Source organism: Daphnia magna, linkage group LG2, assembly GCF_020631705.1.
Source record: "Daphnia magna isolate NIES linkage group LG2, ASM2063170v1.1, whole genome shotgun sequence".
Taxonomy (NCBI): domain Eukaryota; kingdom Metazoa; phylum Arthropoda; class Branchiopoda; order Diplostraca; family Daphniidae; genus Daphnia; species Daphnia magna.
Window position 1 is genome coordinate 16,392,269 of NC_059183.1, and position 17,885 is coordinate 16,410,153.

At 33.9% G+C, this 17,885-nt stretch overlaps 1 protein-coding gene across 1 annotated transcript; it reads right to left on the bottom strand.

Annotated features, from left to right (window-relative positions):
* Positions 1–14,475: 14,475 nt before the first annotated feature.
* On the bottom strand, positions 14,476–17,771 carry LOC116915920 (alpha-amylase). Its single transcript, XM_032921080.2, has 16 exons — positions 17,592–17,771; positions 17,499–17,524; positions 17,419–17,426; positions 17,191–17,342; positions 16,968–17,125; positions 16,730–16,908; positions 16,533–16,671; positions 16,310–16,471; positions 16,109–16,253; positions 15,912–15,996; positions 15,704–15,842; positions 15,466–15,648; positions 15,205–15,398; positions 14,941–15,125; positions 14,776–14,870; positions 14,476–14,701 (listed from the first exon to the last, which is right to left on the bottom strand). The coding sequence occupies exons 1-16, from the start codon at positions 17,729–17,731 to the stop codon at positions 14,550–14,552; spliced, it is 2,142 nt and encodes a 713-aa protein (XP_032776971.2). The 5' UTR covers positions 17,732–17,771; the 3' UTR covers positions 14,476–14,549.
* Positions 17,772–17,885: the final 114 nt, after the last annotated feature.

Genomic DNA, 17,885 nt, shown 5'->3' on the forward strand with positions numbered 1-17,885 from the left:
TTATACACCAAATTGAACGCTGATTTGGATTATAGTAATAACTTTCTTATCGGTTTAGTAATTTTTGAAATTTTGGAAGAAAAGTGCTAGTGGCACAACAACTTTTATCTTCCGTTTTCTACTAAATTAAAAAGAATTACAAGTCCTAGGCAAAAAAGACCTTGATTTTCATGATCCTCGTTCAATTTTGAATGGAAATCAAGTATTTGCAATTAGATTTAGAATTTAGCCAAAAATGAAAAAGTGGGAAGGGTATAGCCTTCCCACTTTTGTCAAAATCTGCAAAAACGGACATCTCTCTGAATTCCATAAAAATTACACATTATACACCAAATTGAACGCTGATTTGGATTATAGTAATAGCTTTCTTATCGGTTTAGTAATTTTTGAAATTTTGGAAGAAAAGTGCTAGTGGCACAACAACTTTTATCTTCCGTTTTCTACTTAATTAAAAAGAATTACAAGTCCTAGGCAAAAAAGACCTTGATTTTCATGATCCTCGTTCAATTTTGAATGGAAATCAAGTATTTGCAATTAGATTTCGAATTTAGCCATAAAAACGAAAAAGTGGGAAGGGTATAGCCTTCCCACTTTTGTCAAAATCTGCAAAAACGGACATCTCTCTGAATTCCATAAAAATTACACATTATACACCAAATTGAACGCTGATTTGGATTATAGTAATAGCTTTCTTATCGGTTTAGTAATTTTTGAAATTTTGGAAGAAAAGTGCTAGTGGCACAACAACTTTTATCTTCCGTTTTCTACTAAATTAAAAAGAATTACAAGTCCTAGGCAAAAAAGACCTTGATTTTCATGATCCTCGTTCAATTTTGAATGGAAATCATGTATTTGCAATTAGATTTAGAATTTAGCCAAAAATGAAAAAGTGGGAAGGGTATAGCCTTCCCACTTTTGTCAAAATCTGCAAAAACGGACATCTCTCTGAATTCCATAAAAATTACACATTATACACCAAATTGAACGCTGATTTGGATTATAGTAATAGCTTTCTTATCGGTTTAGTAATTTTTGAAATTTTGGAAGAAAAGTGCTAGTGGCACAACAACTTTTATCTTCCGTTTTCTACTAAATTAAAAATAATTACAAGTCCTAGGCAAAAAAGACCTTGATTTTCATGATCCTCGTTCAATTTTGAATGGAAATCATGTATTTGCAATTAGATTTCGAATTTAGCCAAAAATGAAAAAGTGGGAAGGGTATAGCCTTCCCACTTTTGTCAAAATCTGCAAAAACGGACATCTCTCTGAATTCAATAAAAATTACACATTATACACCAAATTGAACGCTGATTTGGATTATAGTAATAACTTTCTTATCGGTTTAGTAATTTTTGAAATTTTGGAAGAAAAGTGCTAGTGGCACAACAACTTTTATCTTCCGTTTTCTACTAAATTAAAAAGAATTACAAGTCCTAGGCAAAAAGACCTTGATTTTCATGATCCTCGTTCAATTTTGAATGGAAATCATGTATTTGCAATTAGATTTAGAATTTAGCCAAAAATGAAAAAGTGGGAAGGGTATAGCCTTCCCACTTTTGTCAAAATCTGCAAAAACGGACATCTCTCTGAATTCCATAAAAATTACACATTATACACCAAATTGAACGCTGATTTGGATTATAGTAATAGCTTTCTTATCGGTTTAGTAATTTTTGAAATTTTGGAAGAAAAGTGCTAGTGGCACAACAACTTTTATCTTCCGTTTTCTACTAAATTAAAAATAATTACAAGTCCTAGGCAAAAAGACCTTGATTTTCATGATCCTCGTTCAATTTTGAATGGAAATCATGTATTTGCAATTAGATTTCGAATTTAGCCAAAAATGAAAAAGTGGGAAGGGTATAGCCTTCCCACTTTTGTCAAAATCTGCAAAAACGGACATCTCTCTGAATTCAATAAAAATTACACATTATACACCAAATTGAACGCTGATTTGGATTATAGTAATAACTTTCTTATCGGTTTAGTAATTTTTGAAATTTTGGAAGAAAAGTGCTAGTGGCACAACAACTTTTATCTTCCGTTTTCTACTAAATTAAAAAGAATTACAAGTCCTAGGCAAAAAGACCTTGATTTTCATGATCCTCGTTCAATTTTGAATGGAAATCAAGTATTTGCAATTAGATTTCGAATTTAGCCAAAAATGAAAAAGTGGGAAGGGTATAGCCTTCCCACTTTTGTCAAAATCTGCAAAAACGGACATCTCTCTGAATTCCATAAAAATAACACATTATACACCAAATTGAACGCTGATTTGTATTATAGTAATAGCTTTCTTATCGGTTTAGTAATTTTTGAAATTTTGGAAGAAAAGTGCTAGTGGCACAACAACTTTTATCTTCCGTTTTCTACTAAATTAAAAAGAATTACAAGTCCTAGGCAAAAAAGACCTTGATTTTCATGATCCTCGTTCAATTTTGAATGGAAATCAAGTATTTGCAATTAGATTTCGAATTTAGCCAAAAACGAAAAAGTGGGAAGGGTATAGCCTTCCCACTTTTGTCAAAATCTGCAAAAACGGACATCTCTCTGAATTCCATAAAAATAACACATTATACACCAAATTGAACGCTGATTTGGATTATAGTAATAGCTTTCTTATCGGTTTAGTAATTTTTGAAATTTTGGAAGAAAAGTGCTAGTGGCACAACAACTTTTATCTTCCGTTTTCTACTAAATTAAAAAGAATTACAAGTCCTAGGCAAAAAAGACCTTGATTTTCATGATCCTCGTTCAATTTTGAATGGAAATCAAGTATTTGCAATTAGATTTCGAATTTAGCCAAAAATGAAAAAGTGGGAAGGGTATAGCCTTCCCACTTTTGTCAAAATCTGCAAAAACGGACATCTCTCTGAATTCCATAAAAATTACACATTATACACCAAATTGAACGCTGATTTGGATTATAGTAATAACTTTCTTATCGGTTTAGTAATTTTTGAAATTTTGGAAGAAAAGTGCTAGTGGCACAACAACTTTTATCTTCCGTTTTCTACTAAATTTAAAAGAATTACAAGTCCTAGGCAAAAAAGACCTTGATTTTCATGATCCTCGTTCAATTTTGAATGGAAATCATGTATTTGCAATTAGATTTAGAATTTAGCCAAAAATGAAAAAGTGGGAAGGGTATAGCCTTCCCACTTTTGTCAAAATCTGCAAAAACGGACATCTCTCTGAATTCCATAAAAATTACACATTATACACCAAATTGAACGCTGATTTGGATTATAGTAATAGCTTTCTTATCGGTTTAGTAATTTTTGAAATTTTGGAAGAAAAGTGCTAGTGGCACAACAACTTTTATCTTCCGTTTTCTACTAAATTAAAAATAATTACAAGTCCTAGGCAAAAAGACCTTGATTTTCATGATCCTCGTTCAATTTTGAATGGAAATCATGTATTTGCAATTAGATTTCGAATTTAGCCAAAAATGAAAAAGTGGGAAGGGTATAGCCTTCCCACTTTTGTCAAAATCTGCAAAAACGGACATCTCTCTGAATTCCATAAAAATTACACATTATACACCAAATTGAACGCTGATTTGGATTATAGTAATAGCTTTCTTATCGGTTTAGTAATTTTTGAAATTTTGGAAGAAAAGTGCTAGTGGCACAACAACTTTTATCTTCCGTTTTCTACTAAATTAAAAAGAATTACAAGTCCTAGGCAAAAAAGACCTTGATTTTCATGATCCTCGTTCAATTTTGAATGGAAATCAAGTATTTGCAATTAGATTTCGAATTTAGCCAAAAATGAAAAAGTGGGAAGGGTATAGCCTTCCCACTTTTGTCAAAATCTGCAAAAACGGACATCTCTCTTAATTCAATAAAAATTACACATTATACACCAAATTGAACGCTGATTTGGATTATAGTAATAACTTTCTTATCAGTTTAGTAATTTTTGAAATTTTGGAAGAAAAGTGCTAGTGGCACAACAACTTTTATCTTCCGTTTTCTACTAAATTAAAAAGAATTACAAGTCCTAGGCAAAAAGACCTTGATTTTCATGATCCTCGTTCAATTTTGAATGGAAATCAAGTATTTGCAATTAGATTTCGAATTTAGCCAAAAATGAAAAAGTGGGAAGGGTATAGCCTTCCCACTTTTGTCAAAATCTGCAAAAACGGACATCTCTCTGAATTCCATAAAAATAACACATTATACACCAAATTGAACGCTGATTTGGATTATAGTAATAGCTTTCTTATCGGTTTAGTAATTTTTGAAATTTTGGAAGAAAAGTGCTAGTGGCACAACAACTTTTATCTTCCGTTTTCTACTAAATTAAAAAGAATTACAAGTCCTAGGCAAAAAAGACCTTGATTTTCATGATCCTCGTTCAATTTTGAATGGAAATCAAGTATTTGCAATTAGATTTCGAATTTAGCCAAAAACGAAAAAGTGGGAAGGGTATAGCCTTCCCACTTTTGTCAAAATCTGCAAAAACGGACATCTCTCTGAATTCCATAAAAATTACACATTATACACCAAATTGAACGCTGATTTGGATTATAGTAATAGCTTTCTTATCGGTTTAGTAATTTTTGAAATTTTGGAAGAAAAGTGCTAGTGGCACAACAACTTTTATCTTCCGTTTTCTACTAAATTAAAAAGAATTACAAGTCCTAGGCAAAAAAGACCTTGATTTTCATGATCCTCGTTCAATTTTGAATGGAAATCAAGTATTTGCAATTAGATTTCGAATTTAGCCAAAAATGAAAAAGTGGGAAGGGTATAGCCTTCCCACTTTTGTCAAAATCTGCAAAAACGGACATCTCTCTGAATTCCATAAAAATAACACATTATACACCAAATTGAACGCTGATTTGGATTATAGTAATAGCTTTCTTATCGGTTTAGTAATTTTTGAAATTTTGGAAGAAAAGTGCTAGTGGCACAACAACTTTTATCTTCCGTTTTCTACTAAATTAAAAAGAATTACAAGTCCTAGGCAAAAAAGACCTTGATTTTCATGATCCTCGTTCAATTTTGAATGGAAATCAAGTATTTGCAATTAGATTTCGAATTTAGCCAAAAACGAAAAAGTGGGAAGGGTATATAGTAGCCTGTTTCATTTCCGCAACTTTTTAGAAATCCTTCACGTCATTTCAGATTGGGGTTAGGATTGTGGCAATGAGTATAAATACAAAAAATTTCGATCCTAAAGTGAAATTTACTATCCCCGCCGTGCTTTTTACATTTCGATTTAGGCTTTTTTCTATATTTTTTGGTGCGCTTTGGTATTGGTTTTCAGTTTTTTTACTCACCACTTATTAACTACTATTGTACTGATATTTGGGCCAAAAATAAAAAAATAATAAGAAGAATTAGTATCCCCGCCGAGCATTTTTCTAAAAAAAGTCATGTTTTTTCATTTTCAATACTTTATTATTACAAAATACATTAATTCATTTCAACTTTTACATTTTAGTAAAGTTTTACAGATGAAAAAAGTTAAACCATGTTTAGATTAGATTTATCAAAAGATTCTACTCGCTTCCTGTGGTCTTCGATGACTTGAAATAAAAATTCTTTTTGTTGATCGTTTTGGCAGACGTCCTTAAAATCGCTAATCAATTTCCCCGCGTTCGGCACAGTCATTAACTACTTCTAGTTGATGAACAAACTGTTTAATTATATGATAGTCCCCCATTAAATTCCAATATTTTACAGGGAGTTGCATCCAGTCTGTTTGACAGTTCGATAGACCCATCAATGAGAACATTTTCCAAGATCGTGGACCGATAAGCGACAACAACAGTGGTATTTCTTCAATATTGAAATCAGGGAACGACGGCTTCCCAGGGGAAATTCATTAGGTTTCGGGGTATTGAACAGTTTATGAGCGACGAGAAATCGTGTGGTATCTGACAAGTTTTCATTGAAAATACACAACACAACAAGTTATTCGGATAGATACCACAAATGTCGCTTACATGACGCGATAGCAGCACCAGCAATTTCCTTACATTCCTTTTCATACCAAGTCATTGCGCCGATAAATTTAAGATCGTCAATTGGAGCAAAACAAGCAATACGTGTCCGAAGACGCGTATTGCGAAACGAACAGGGCCATTTTTTAAATTGTCGAATAGTCTTCGTCATCCAATTCTATATGATCTGATAAGAGATACATTTTGAGAATGTATAATTGTCAACCACGCCAGGTTTATGAGCAAGAGTATATACATTCTCAAAATGTATCTCTTATCAGATCATATAGAATTGGATGACGAAGACTATTCGACAATTTAAAAAATGGCCCTGTTTCGCAATACGCGTCTTCGGACACGTATTGCTTGTTTTGCTCCAATTGACGATCTTAAATTTATCGGCGCAATGACTTGGTATGAAAAGGAATGTAAGGAAATTGCTGGTGCTGCTATCGCGTCATGTAAGCGACATTTGTGGTATCTATCCGAATAACTTGTTGTGTTGTGTATTTTCAATGAAAACTTGTCAGATACCACACGATTTCTCGTCGCTCATAAACTGTTCAATACCCCGAAACCTAATGAATTTCCCCGGGGAAGCCGTCGTTCCCTGATTTCAATATTGAAGAAATACCACTGTTGTTGTCGCTTATCGGTCCACGATCTTGGAAAATGTTCTCATTGATGGGTCTATCGAACTGTCAAACAGACTGGATGCAACTCCCTGTAAAATATTGGAATTTAATGGGGGACTATCATATAATTAAACAGTTTGTTCATCAACTAGAAGTAGTTAATGACTGTGCCGAACGCGGGGTCAAATTGATTAGCGATTTTAAGGACGTCTGCCAAAACGATCAACAAAAAGAATTTTTATTTCAAGTCATCGAAGACCACAGGAAGCGAGTAGAATCTTTTGATAAATCTAATCTAAACATGGTTTAACTTTTTTCATCTGTAAAACTTTACTAAAATGTAAAAGTTGAAATGAATTAATGTATTTTGTAATAATAAAGTATTGAAAATGAAAAAAAACATGACTTTTTTTTAGAAAAATGCTCGGCGGGGATACTAATTCTTCTTATTTTTTTTTTATTTTTGGCCCAAATATCTGTACAATAGTAGTTAATAAGTGGTGCAAGTGACGTAAAAAAAAACTGAAAACCAATACCAAAGCGCACCAAAAAATATAGAAAAAAGCCTAAATCGAAATGTAAAAAGCACGGCGGGGATAGTAAATTTCACTTTAGGATCGAAATTTTTTGTATTTATACTCATTGCCACAATCCTAACCCCAATCTGAAATGACGTGAAGGATTTCTAAAAAGTTGCGGAAATGAAACAGGCTAGTATATAGCCTTCCCACTTTTGTCAAAATCTGCAAAAACGGACATCTCTCTGAATTCCATAAAAATTACACATTATACACCAAATTGAACGCTGATTTGGATTATAGTAATAGCTTTCTTATCGGTTTAGTAATTTTTGAAATTTTGGAAGAAAAGTGCTAGTGGCACAACAACTTTTATCTTCCGTTTTCTACTAAATTAAAAAGAATTACAAGTCCTAGGCAAAAAAGACCTTGATTTTCATGATCCTCGTTCAATTTTGAATGGAAATCAAGTATTTGCAATTAGATTTCGAATTTAGCCAAAAATGAAAAAGTGGGAAGGGTATAGCCTTCCCACTTTTGTCAAAATCTGCAAAAACGGACATCTCTCTGAATTCCATAAAAATTACACATTATACACCAAATTGAACGCTGATTTGGATTATAGTAATAACTTTCTTATCGGTTTAGTAATTTTTGAAATTTTGGAAGAAAAGTGCTAGTGGCACAACAACTTTTATCTTCCGTTTTCTACTAAATTTAAAAGAATTACAAGTCCTAGGCAAAAAAGACCTTGATTTTCATGATCCTCGTTCAATTTTGAATGGAAATCATGTATTTGCAATTAGATTTAGAATTTAGCCAAAAATGAAAAAGTGGGAAGGGTATAGCCTTCCCACTTTTGTCAAAATCTGCAAAAACGGACATCTCTCTGAATTCCATAAAAATTACACATTATACACCAAATTGAACGCTGATTTGGATTATAGTAATAGCTTTCTTATCGGTTTAGTAATTTTTGAAATTTTGGAAGAAAAGTGCTAGTGGCACAACTACTTTTATCTTCCGTTTTCTACTAAATTAAAAAGAATTACAATTCCTAGGCAAAAAAGACCTTGATTTTCATGATCCTCGTTCAATTTTGAATGGAAATCAAGTATTTGCAATTAGATTTCGAATTTAGCCAAAAATGAAAAAGTGGGAAGGGTATAGCCTTCCCACTTTTGTCAAAATCTGCAAAAACGGACATCTCTCTGAATTCCATAAAAATTACACATTATACACCAAATTGAACGCTGATTTGGATTATAGTAATAACTTTCTTATCGGTTTAGTAATTTTTGAAATTTTGGAAGAAAAGTGCTAGTGGCACAACAACTTTTATCTTCCGTTTTCTACTAAATTAAAAAGAATTACAAGTCCTAGGCAAAAAGACCTTGATTTTCATGATCCTCGTTCAATTTTGAATGGAAATCAAGTATTTGCAATTAGATTTAGAATTTAGCCTAAAATGAAAAAGTGGGAAGGGTATAGCCTTCCCACTTTTGTCAAAATCTGCAAAAACGGACATCTCTCTGAATTCCATAAAAATTACACATTATACACCAAATTGAACGCTGATTTGGATTATAGTAATAACTTTCTTATCGGTTTAGTAATTTTTGAAATTTTGGAAGAAAAGTGCTAGTGGCACAACAACTTTTATCTTCCGTTTTCTACTAAATTAAAAAGAATTACAAGTCCTAGGCAAAAAAGACCTTGATTTTCATGATCCTCGTTCAATTTTGAATGGAAATCATGTATTTGCAATTAGATTTAGAATTTAGCCAAAAATGAAAAAGTGGGAAGGGTATAGCCTTCCCACTTTTGTCAAAATCTGCAAAAACGGACATCTCTCTGAATTCCATAAAAATTACACATTATACACCAAATTGAACGCTGATTTGGATTATAGTAATAGCTTTCTTATCGGTTTCGTAATTTTTGAAATTTTGGAAGAAAAGTGCTAGTGGCACAACAACTTTTATCTTCCGTTTTCTACTAAACTAAAAAGAATTACAAGTCCTAGGCAAAAAAGACCTTGATTTTCATGATCCTCGTTCAATTTTGAATGGAAATCATGTATTTGCAATTAGATTTAGAATTTAGCTCAAAATGAAAAAAGTGGGAAGGGTATAGCCTTCCCACTTTTGTCAAAATCTGCAAAAACGGACATCTCTCTGAATTCCATAAAAATTACACATTATACACCAAATTGAACGCTGATTTGGATTATAGTAATAGCTTTCTTATCGGTTTAGTAATTTTTGAAATTTTGGAAGAAAAGTGCTAGTGGCACAACAACTTTTATCTTTCGTTTTCTACTAAATTAAAAAGAATTACAAGTCCTAGGCAAAAAAGACCTTGATTTTCATGATCCTCGTTCAATTTTGAATGGAAATCAAGTATTTGCAATTAGATTTAGAATTTAGCCAAAAACGAAAAAGTGGGAAGGGTATAGCCTTCCCACTTTTGTCAAAATCTGCAAAAACGGACATCTCTCTGAATTCCATAAAAATTACACATTATACACCAAATTGAACGCTGATTTGGATTATAGTAATAACTTTCTTATCGGTTTAGTAATTTTTGAAATTTTGGAAGAAAAGTGCTAGTGGCACAACAACTTTTCTCTTCCGTTTTCTACTAAATTAAAAAGAATTACAAGTCCTAGGCAAAAAAGACCTTGATTTTCATGATCCTCGTTCAATTTTGAATGGAAATCAAGTATTTGCAATTAGATTTCGAATTTAGCCATAAATGAAAAAGTGGGAAGGGATATAGCCTTCCCACTTTTGTCAAAATCTGCAAAAACGGACATCTCTCTGAATTCCATAAAAATTACACATTATACACCAAATTGAACGCTGATTTGGATTATAGTAATAGCTTTCTTATCGGTTTAGTAATTTTTGAAATTTTGGAAGAAAAGTGCTAGTGGCACAACTACTTTTATCTTCCGTTTTCTACTAAATTAAAAAGAATTACAATTCCTAGGCAAAAAAGACCTTGATTTTCATGATCCTCGTTCAATTTTGAATGGAAATCATGTATTTGCAATTAGATTTAGAATTTAGCCAAAAATGAAAAAGTGGGAAGGGTATAGCCTTCCCACTTTTGTCAAAATCTGCAAAAACGGACATCTCTCTGAATTCCATAAAAATTACACATTATACACCAAATTGAACGCTGATTTGGATTATAGTAATAGCTTTCTTATCGGTTTAGTAATTTTTGAAATTTTGGAAGAAAAGTGCTAGTGGCACAACAACTTTTATCTTTCGTTTTCTACTAAATTAAAAAGAATTACAAGTCCTAGGCAAAAAAGACCTTGATTTTCATGATCCTCGTTCAATTTTGAATGGAAATCAAGTATTTGCAATTAGATTTAGAATTTAGCCAAAAACGAAAAAGTGGGAAGGGTATAGCCTTCCTCATCATCTCATCATCTCTCTGAATTCCATAAAAATTACACATTATACACCAAATTGAACGCTGATTTGGATTATAGTAATAGCTTTCTTATCGGTTTAGTAATTTTTGAAATTTTGGAAGAAAAGTGCTAGTGGCACAACTACTTTTATCTTCCGTTTTCTACTAAATTAAAAAGAATTACAATTCCTAGGCAAAAAAGACCTTGATTTTCATGATCCTCGTTCAATTTTGAATGGAAATCATGTATTTGCAATTAGATTTAGAATTTAGCCAAAAATGAAAAAGTGGGAAGGGTATAGCCTTCCCACTTTTGTCAAAATCTGCAAAAACGGACATCTCTCTGAATTCCATAAAAATTACACATTATACACCAAATTGAACGCTGATTTGGATTATAGTAATAACTTTCTTATCGGTTTAGTAATTTTTGAAATTTTGGAAGAAAAGTGCTAGTGGCACAACAACTTTTATCTTCCGTTTTCTACTAAATTAAAAAGAATTACAAGTCCTAGGCAAAAAAGACCTTGATTTTCATGATCCTCGTTCAATTTTGAATGGAAATCAAGTATTTGCAATTAGATTTAGAATTTAGCCAATAAATGAAAAAGTGGGAAGGGTATAGCCTTCCCACTTTTGTCAAAATCTGCAAAAACGGACATCTCTCTGAATTCCATAAAAATTACACATTATACACCAAATTGAACGCTGATTTGGATTATAGTAATAACTTTCTTATCGGTTTAGTAATTTTTGAAATTTTGGAAGAAAAGTGCTAGTGGCACAACAACTTTTATCTTCCGTTTTCTACTAAATTAAAAAGAATTACAAGTCCTAGGCAAAAAGACCTTGATTTTCATGATCCTCGTTCAATTTTGAATGGAAATCAAGTATTTGCAATTAGATTTAGAATTTAGCCAAAGCTAATGAAAAAGTGGGAAGGGTATAGCCTTCCCACTTTTGTCAAAATCTGCAAAAACGGACATCTCTCTGAATTCCATAAAAATTACACATTATACACCAAATTGAACGCTGATTTGGATTATAGTAATAACTTTCTTATCGGTTTAGTAATTTTTGAAATTTTGGAAGAAAAGTGCTAGTGGCACAACAACTTTTATCTTCCGTTTTCTACTAAATTAAAAAGAATTACAAGTCCTAGGCAAAAAAGACCTTGATTTTCATGATCCTCGTTCAATTTTGAATGGAAATCATGTATTTGCAATTAGATTTAGAATTTAGCCAAAAATGAAAAAGTGGGAAGGGTATAGCCTTCCCACTTTTGTCAAAATCTGCAAAAACGGACATCTCTCTGAATTCCATAAAAATTACACATTATACACCAAATTGAACGCTGATTTGGATTATAGTAATAGCTTTCTTATCGGTTTAGTAATTTTTGAAATTTTGGAAGAAAAGTGCTAGTGGCACAACAACTTTTATCTTCCGTTTTCTACTAAATTAAAAAGAATTACAAGTCCTAGGCAAAAAAGACCTTGATTTTCATGATCCTCGTTCAATTTTGAATGGAAATCATGTATTTGCAATTAGATTTAGAATTTAGCCAAAAATGAAAAAGTGGGAAGGGTATAGCCTTCCCACTTTTGTCAAAATCTGCAAAAACGGACATCTCTCTGAATTCCATAAAAATTACACATTATACACCAAATTGAACGCTGATTTGGATTATAGTAATAGCTTTCTTATCGGTTTAGTAATTTTTGAAATTTTGGAAGAAAAGTGCTAGTGGCACAACAACTTTTATCTTCCGTTTTCTACTAAATTAAAAAGAATTACAAGTCCTAGGCAAAAAAGACCTTGATTTTCATGATCCTCGTTCAATTTTGAATGGAAATCATGTATTTGCAATTAGATTTAGAATTTAGCTAAAAATGAAAAAGTGGGAAGGGTATAGCCTTCCCACTTTTGTCAAAATCTGCAAAAACGGACATCTCTCTGAATTCCATAAAAATTACACATTATACACCAAATTGAACGCTGATTTGGATTATAGTAATAGCTTTCTTATCGGTTTAGTAATTTTTGAAATTTTGGAAGAAAAGTGCTAGTGGCACAACAACTTTTATCTTCCGTTTTCTACTAAATTAAAAAGAATTACAAGTCCTAGGCAAAAAGACCTTGATTTTCATGATCCTCGTTCAATTTTGAATGGAAATCAAGTATTTGCAATTAGATTTAGAATTTAGCCAAAAACGAAAAAGTGGGAAGGGTATAGCCTTCCCACTTTTGTCAAAATCTGCAAAAACGGACATCTCTCTGAATTCCATAAAAATTACACATTATACACCAAATTGAACGCTGATTTGGATTATAGTAATAGCTTTCTTATCGGTTTAGTAATTTTTGAAATTTTGGAAGAAAAGTGCTAGTGGCACAACAACTTTTATCTTCCGTTTTCTACTAAATTAAAAAGAATTACAAGTCCTAGGCAAAAAGACCTTGATTTTCATGATCCTCGTTCAATTTTGAATGGAAATCATGTATTTGCAATTAGATTTAGAATTTAGCCAAAAATGAAAAAGTGGGAAGGGTATAGCCTTCCCACTTTTGTCAAAATCTGCAAAAACGGACATCTCTCTGAATTCCATAAAAATTACACATTATACACCAAATTGAACGCTGATTTGGATTATAGTAATAGCTTTCTTATCGGTTTAGTAATTTTTGAAATTTTGGAAGAAAAGTGCTAGTGGCACAACAACTTTTATCTTCCGTTTTCTACTAAATTAAAAAGAATTACAAGTCCTAGGCAAAAAAGACCTTGATTTTCATGATCCTCGTTCAATTTTGAATGGAAATCATGTATTTGCAATTAGATTTAGAATTTAGCCAAAAATGAAAAAGTGGGAAGGGTATAGCCTTCCCACTTTTGTCAAAATCTGCAAAAACGGACATCTCTCTGAATTCCATAAAAATTACACATTATACACCAAATTGAACGCTGATTTGGATTATAGTAATAGCTTTCTTATCGGTTTAGTAATTTTTGAAATTTTGGAAGAAAAGTGCTAGTGGCACAACAACTTTTATCTTCCGTTTTCTACTAAATTAAAAAGAATTACAAGTCCTAGGCAAAAAAGACCTTGATTTTCATGATCCTCGTTCAATTTTGAATGGAAATCATGTATTTGCAATTAGATTTAGAATTTAGCCAAAAATGAAAAAGTGGGAAGGGTATAGCCTTCCCACTTTTGTCAAAATCTGCAAAAACGGACATCTCTCTGAATTCCATAAAAATTACACATTATACACCAAATTGAACGCTGATTTGGATTATTGTAATAGCTTTCTTATCGGTTTAGTAATTTTGGAAATTTTGGAAGAAAAGTGCTAGTGGCACAACAACTTTTATCTTCCGTTTTCTACTAAATTAAAAAGAATTACAAGTCCTAGGCAAAAAAGACCTTGATTCTCATGATCCTCGTTCAATTTTGAATGGAAATCAGGTATTTGCAATTAGATTTAGAATTTAGCCAAAAATGAAAAAGTGGGAAGGGTATAGCCTTCCTACTTTTGTCAAAATCTGCAAAAACGGACATCTCTCTGAATTCCATAAAAATTACACATTATACACCAAATTGAACGCTGATTTGGATTATAGTAATAGCTTTCTTATCGGTTTAGTAATTTTTGAAATTTTGGAAGAAAAGTGCTAGTGGCACAACAACTTTTATCTTCCGTTTTCTACTAAATTAAAAAGAATTACAAGTCCTAGGCAAAAAAGACCTTGATTTTCATGATCCTCGTTCAATTTTGAATGGAAATCATGTATTTGCAATTAGATTTAGAATTTAGCCAAAAATGAAAAAGTGGGAAGGCTACACCCTTTCCATCTAATCGGAATGGATATTTCAAAATTTTTAAACTACACTCACGTGATGACCATAGTAAAAAATTATGTGTTCTTAGCAGAGTTAAGTTTGAGCCTGTTTAAGTATTTTATTTGTTCTACTCAAAGTCGTGGGATACTGTAACTATTTCCCTTGGCCTAAAACGCATTGATTTCACAACTGTTGCCACTGAACGTAAAAACGTTGATGTAGCCGCAGCGTCCCATATGGTTTTTAGTTGTGTACGGGGCCGTTCCACCAGCTGTGCCCGTGCAAGCACCCTGTGAAATGTCATTTTCCCAACCAGAACCTAAACACAAAAAACATCGTCATCGAACGTGCTTTCAAAACAATAACACAACTCTGTAAATTCATGGTGTATACCAGAATTAGTTAGGAAAGCCTTTAGCTCAAACCATCCTTGTTCTGTTTCGGAGCAATCCATATTTACATCCAGCATCCAATAGTGATCGCCCCATCTAAAACAAATGCGAAAAAAAAGAAAAGAATACAAACATGTTCAAAAAATCCATTGATTTAACAACATACTTATTCAAGGATTGAAATCCAGAGCTGGATGCGGTATTCGAGGTCCAGGCCAAAGGAGAACCAGCGGAGGCTTGACCGTTATAAGAACCCTGGCCCGATTGAACACCATACCAATCCAATTTTGTGTCTCCTACTCTCCAAGCGTTATACTTGTCGTAGTGAGTCGATGTCCCCAACGAATTAGTCTACACAAGATGTTGAAAAAGAATCCGTTACTCTAATACTAAATGAATTTGCTGTTTCATTTATGCTTGATGCGGTCACCGTTATCGAAATTGCACAGGCCGATGTCCCAGCATTGTCTACACAACCCGGCCGTTTGGTATGATCGATTCCCCCTCTAATAAAGAGATCTTGTCCGACACTTGTGGCTTTCTGAACGAATATTACGGTTCGGCTTGTTCCACTTGGTGGCGCTTGTGTACATGTGCCATCAACTGGAGGAGACGCAGTGGTAACTAGATTAAAAGAAGATTTCAAACATTACATATGTTCATAAACAATAAACCTAGCAAAGATATATACCTCCACAGTTCGACCCCGTGCACGGTGCACTTGTAGGGCCACTATCGGCGGTGCATCCAACACAAATGGCAACTATAGGTTCCTCATAATTGTTGATCTGAATCCTTGCTTTGCCGTCTGAACCCACATTAATGTTGGTTGCGCAGCTGTCGATAATGTTACAATAAGTTCCAGCAGGTAGGCCTGGGCGAAATGTATTGATGAATAAGAACAACCATCAGATGGAGCGACATATTACCTGTTGAAAGAGTTTGATCCATGGAACCTCCTTTAGCCATCGCAAAGAAGCCTTTATTGCCACGAGAAAATGCTACTGCTCCACCGTTGTTCCAATAGTTTTCCATGGCTGTGCCAGCTACAGCATTGCGGAAGCGAACCTTAGACATAAAATATTAAGTTAAATAAACACTCATCATAAAAGAAAAGAGACTTAATTAGCTAAGCACCATTTTTGCTATGACGTTCCAGCGATGTTCACAAACCCATCCTCCACCACAACTTCCATCAGCATTGATAACAACGTCTGCCGTACTACAATGATCGGATCAAGAATATGTAATAAACATTTCACAACCAGTTTCAATATGGAACTTGGAGTATCATTGTACTTGGAGCTTGTTTGTCTTAAAAATCATTCAAATACCTCCAATCAGCGTTATGCGGTGGTCCTTCGTCGGTGTTAGTGAAGTAGTAGCTGCTCATAACCTGCGCAAATCCGTAAGGATGTGCCGTCATGTACGCAACAGCCTGTTTGTATTCACGTGGTGTCTTGTGCGTGATTACGTCACCTGAAACGGGATGTAAAAATTCTGTACAACGATAATACGTTAAAATAGACGTTTACCTGCTCCACCATGTCCTCGTTGGTTGTCGTGATTATCAACAAAGACGAAGGCACGATCATCTCTAGCCATACCCCAACCATAATCAACCAAACCACCCAGCTGCCCATAATCGGCAATACCCCAAGCGAGTTTCATGCAGTAACGGAACTCCGTCACCATTCCTAGTGCGCACAACAAACTGTTTAACAACACAGATGTGCATAGTATAAAATCATTTCATACCAGTATCGTAGTATTCGTCTACAGTAACAGCTCCATCATTTCTATCAATAACTTCATTGTAAACGAAGAGCTTTGATCCAGCGGGAAATCCATGCGAGGTTGGCAGATCTTTAACGCGTGAAAGCATGTTGGCAATATCCTTTTAAGAGAGAAAGTCAGACAAGCACACAGAATAATAGCCAAGTAATATCACATACAGCAGGCCACATGTGTTTGGCAGCGTCAATTCGGATGCCCGCCACACCAAGATCCACCAAATTGTTAAGGTAACCAGCAACGGCATTCCTTACATAATCAAGGGCTCCGTAAAGATCCGTCAAACCCACCAGATAGCAGTTACGCACATTCTCCTCAACAGCGTAGTTATTAACGTTCCCTGAAAGTTTCATAGAGTAGGAAGCTACGAAAATATAGATGAATATAATATGACTATACCGTCAGAAGAAGGACATAGGTTTTTGGGCGTGAAATGCTCTGCCGTGTAAGGAACTCCGGGGAAATCGCGGGCATCACCGTTGTAGGAAGATCCACCATAGGAGACACCGACGCGACCCAATCCAGTCATGTGATTGATAACAGCATCAACGTACGTCCTAAATAAGGCATTTCATCTACAGTGCTTTTCAAAGCAAATTCGTAATATAAAGGCAATATTAACCTGACTCCGACGGCATTGCATCGACGAACCATGTCGGCAAATTGTTCCGGTGTTCCAGAACGTGAATAAAGTTGGTAACTGACAGGCTGATAACGTTGCCACCAGGGGTAATTATCGTTGGGCAAGATTACGTGTTCCATCGGAGGTGAAACCTATTAAAATAAATTAAATAAAATAAAAAAATTCCTCATCCCGCTGTTCAGTCATCCTTGCGATCGATGAAAATACCTGGAATCCTACAAAATAAAAATTCGTGTTACTGAACGATACAATTTCTTAAGAAAAAAACAAACATTTATTTTATTTACCACAATAACCTGCTGGACCGAGAAACCTGAATGAGAAACGTCAAATGATTAAAGGTTTTCTCTCTCCATGTCTATGTCGCTGTTGTTACTAACCTTTCACATTCGGCAGCGATATCCGTCCATTTCCACTCAAACAAGTGGACAATTACTTGCTTGCCATCGCAATTAGGGTTGTATTGGCCCAGAGCCGGACTGGCCAAGCTAAAAGCCAAAAAGAAGACGAGCTTCCACATTTTGCTTGAGCGAGGGCCTATCCAACTAACACTGCTCGCTGGAATTTACATTGTCTTATTTATTGCAAACGGTGCGCGATGTCCGTATCATTCAATTGCGTAAATAATGAAACATCTGCTGGACTGGATTGCACTTCTCACGCAGTATGTTTTA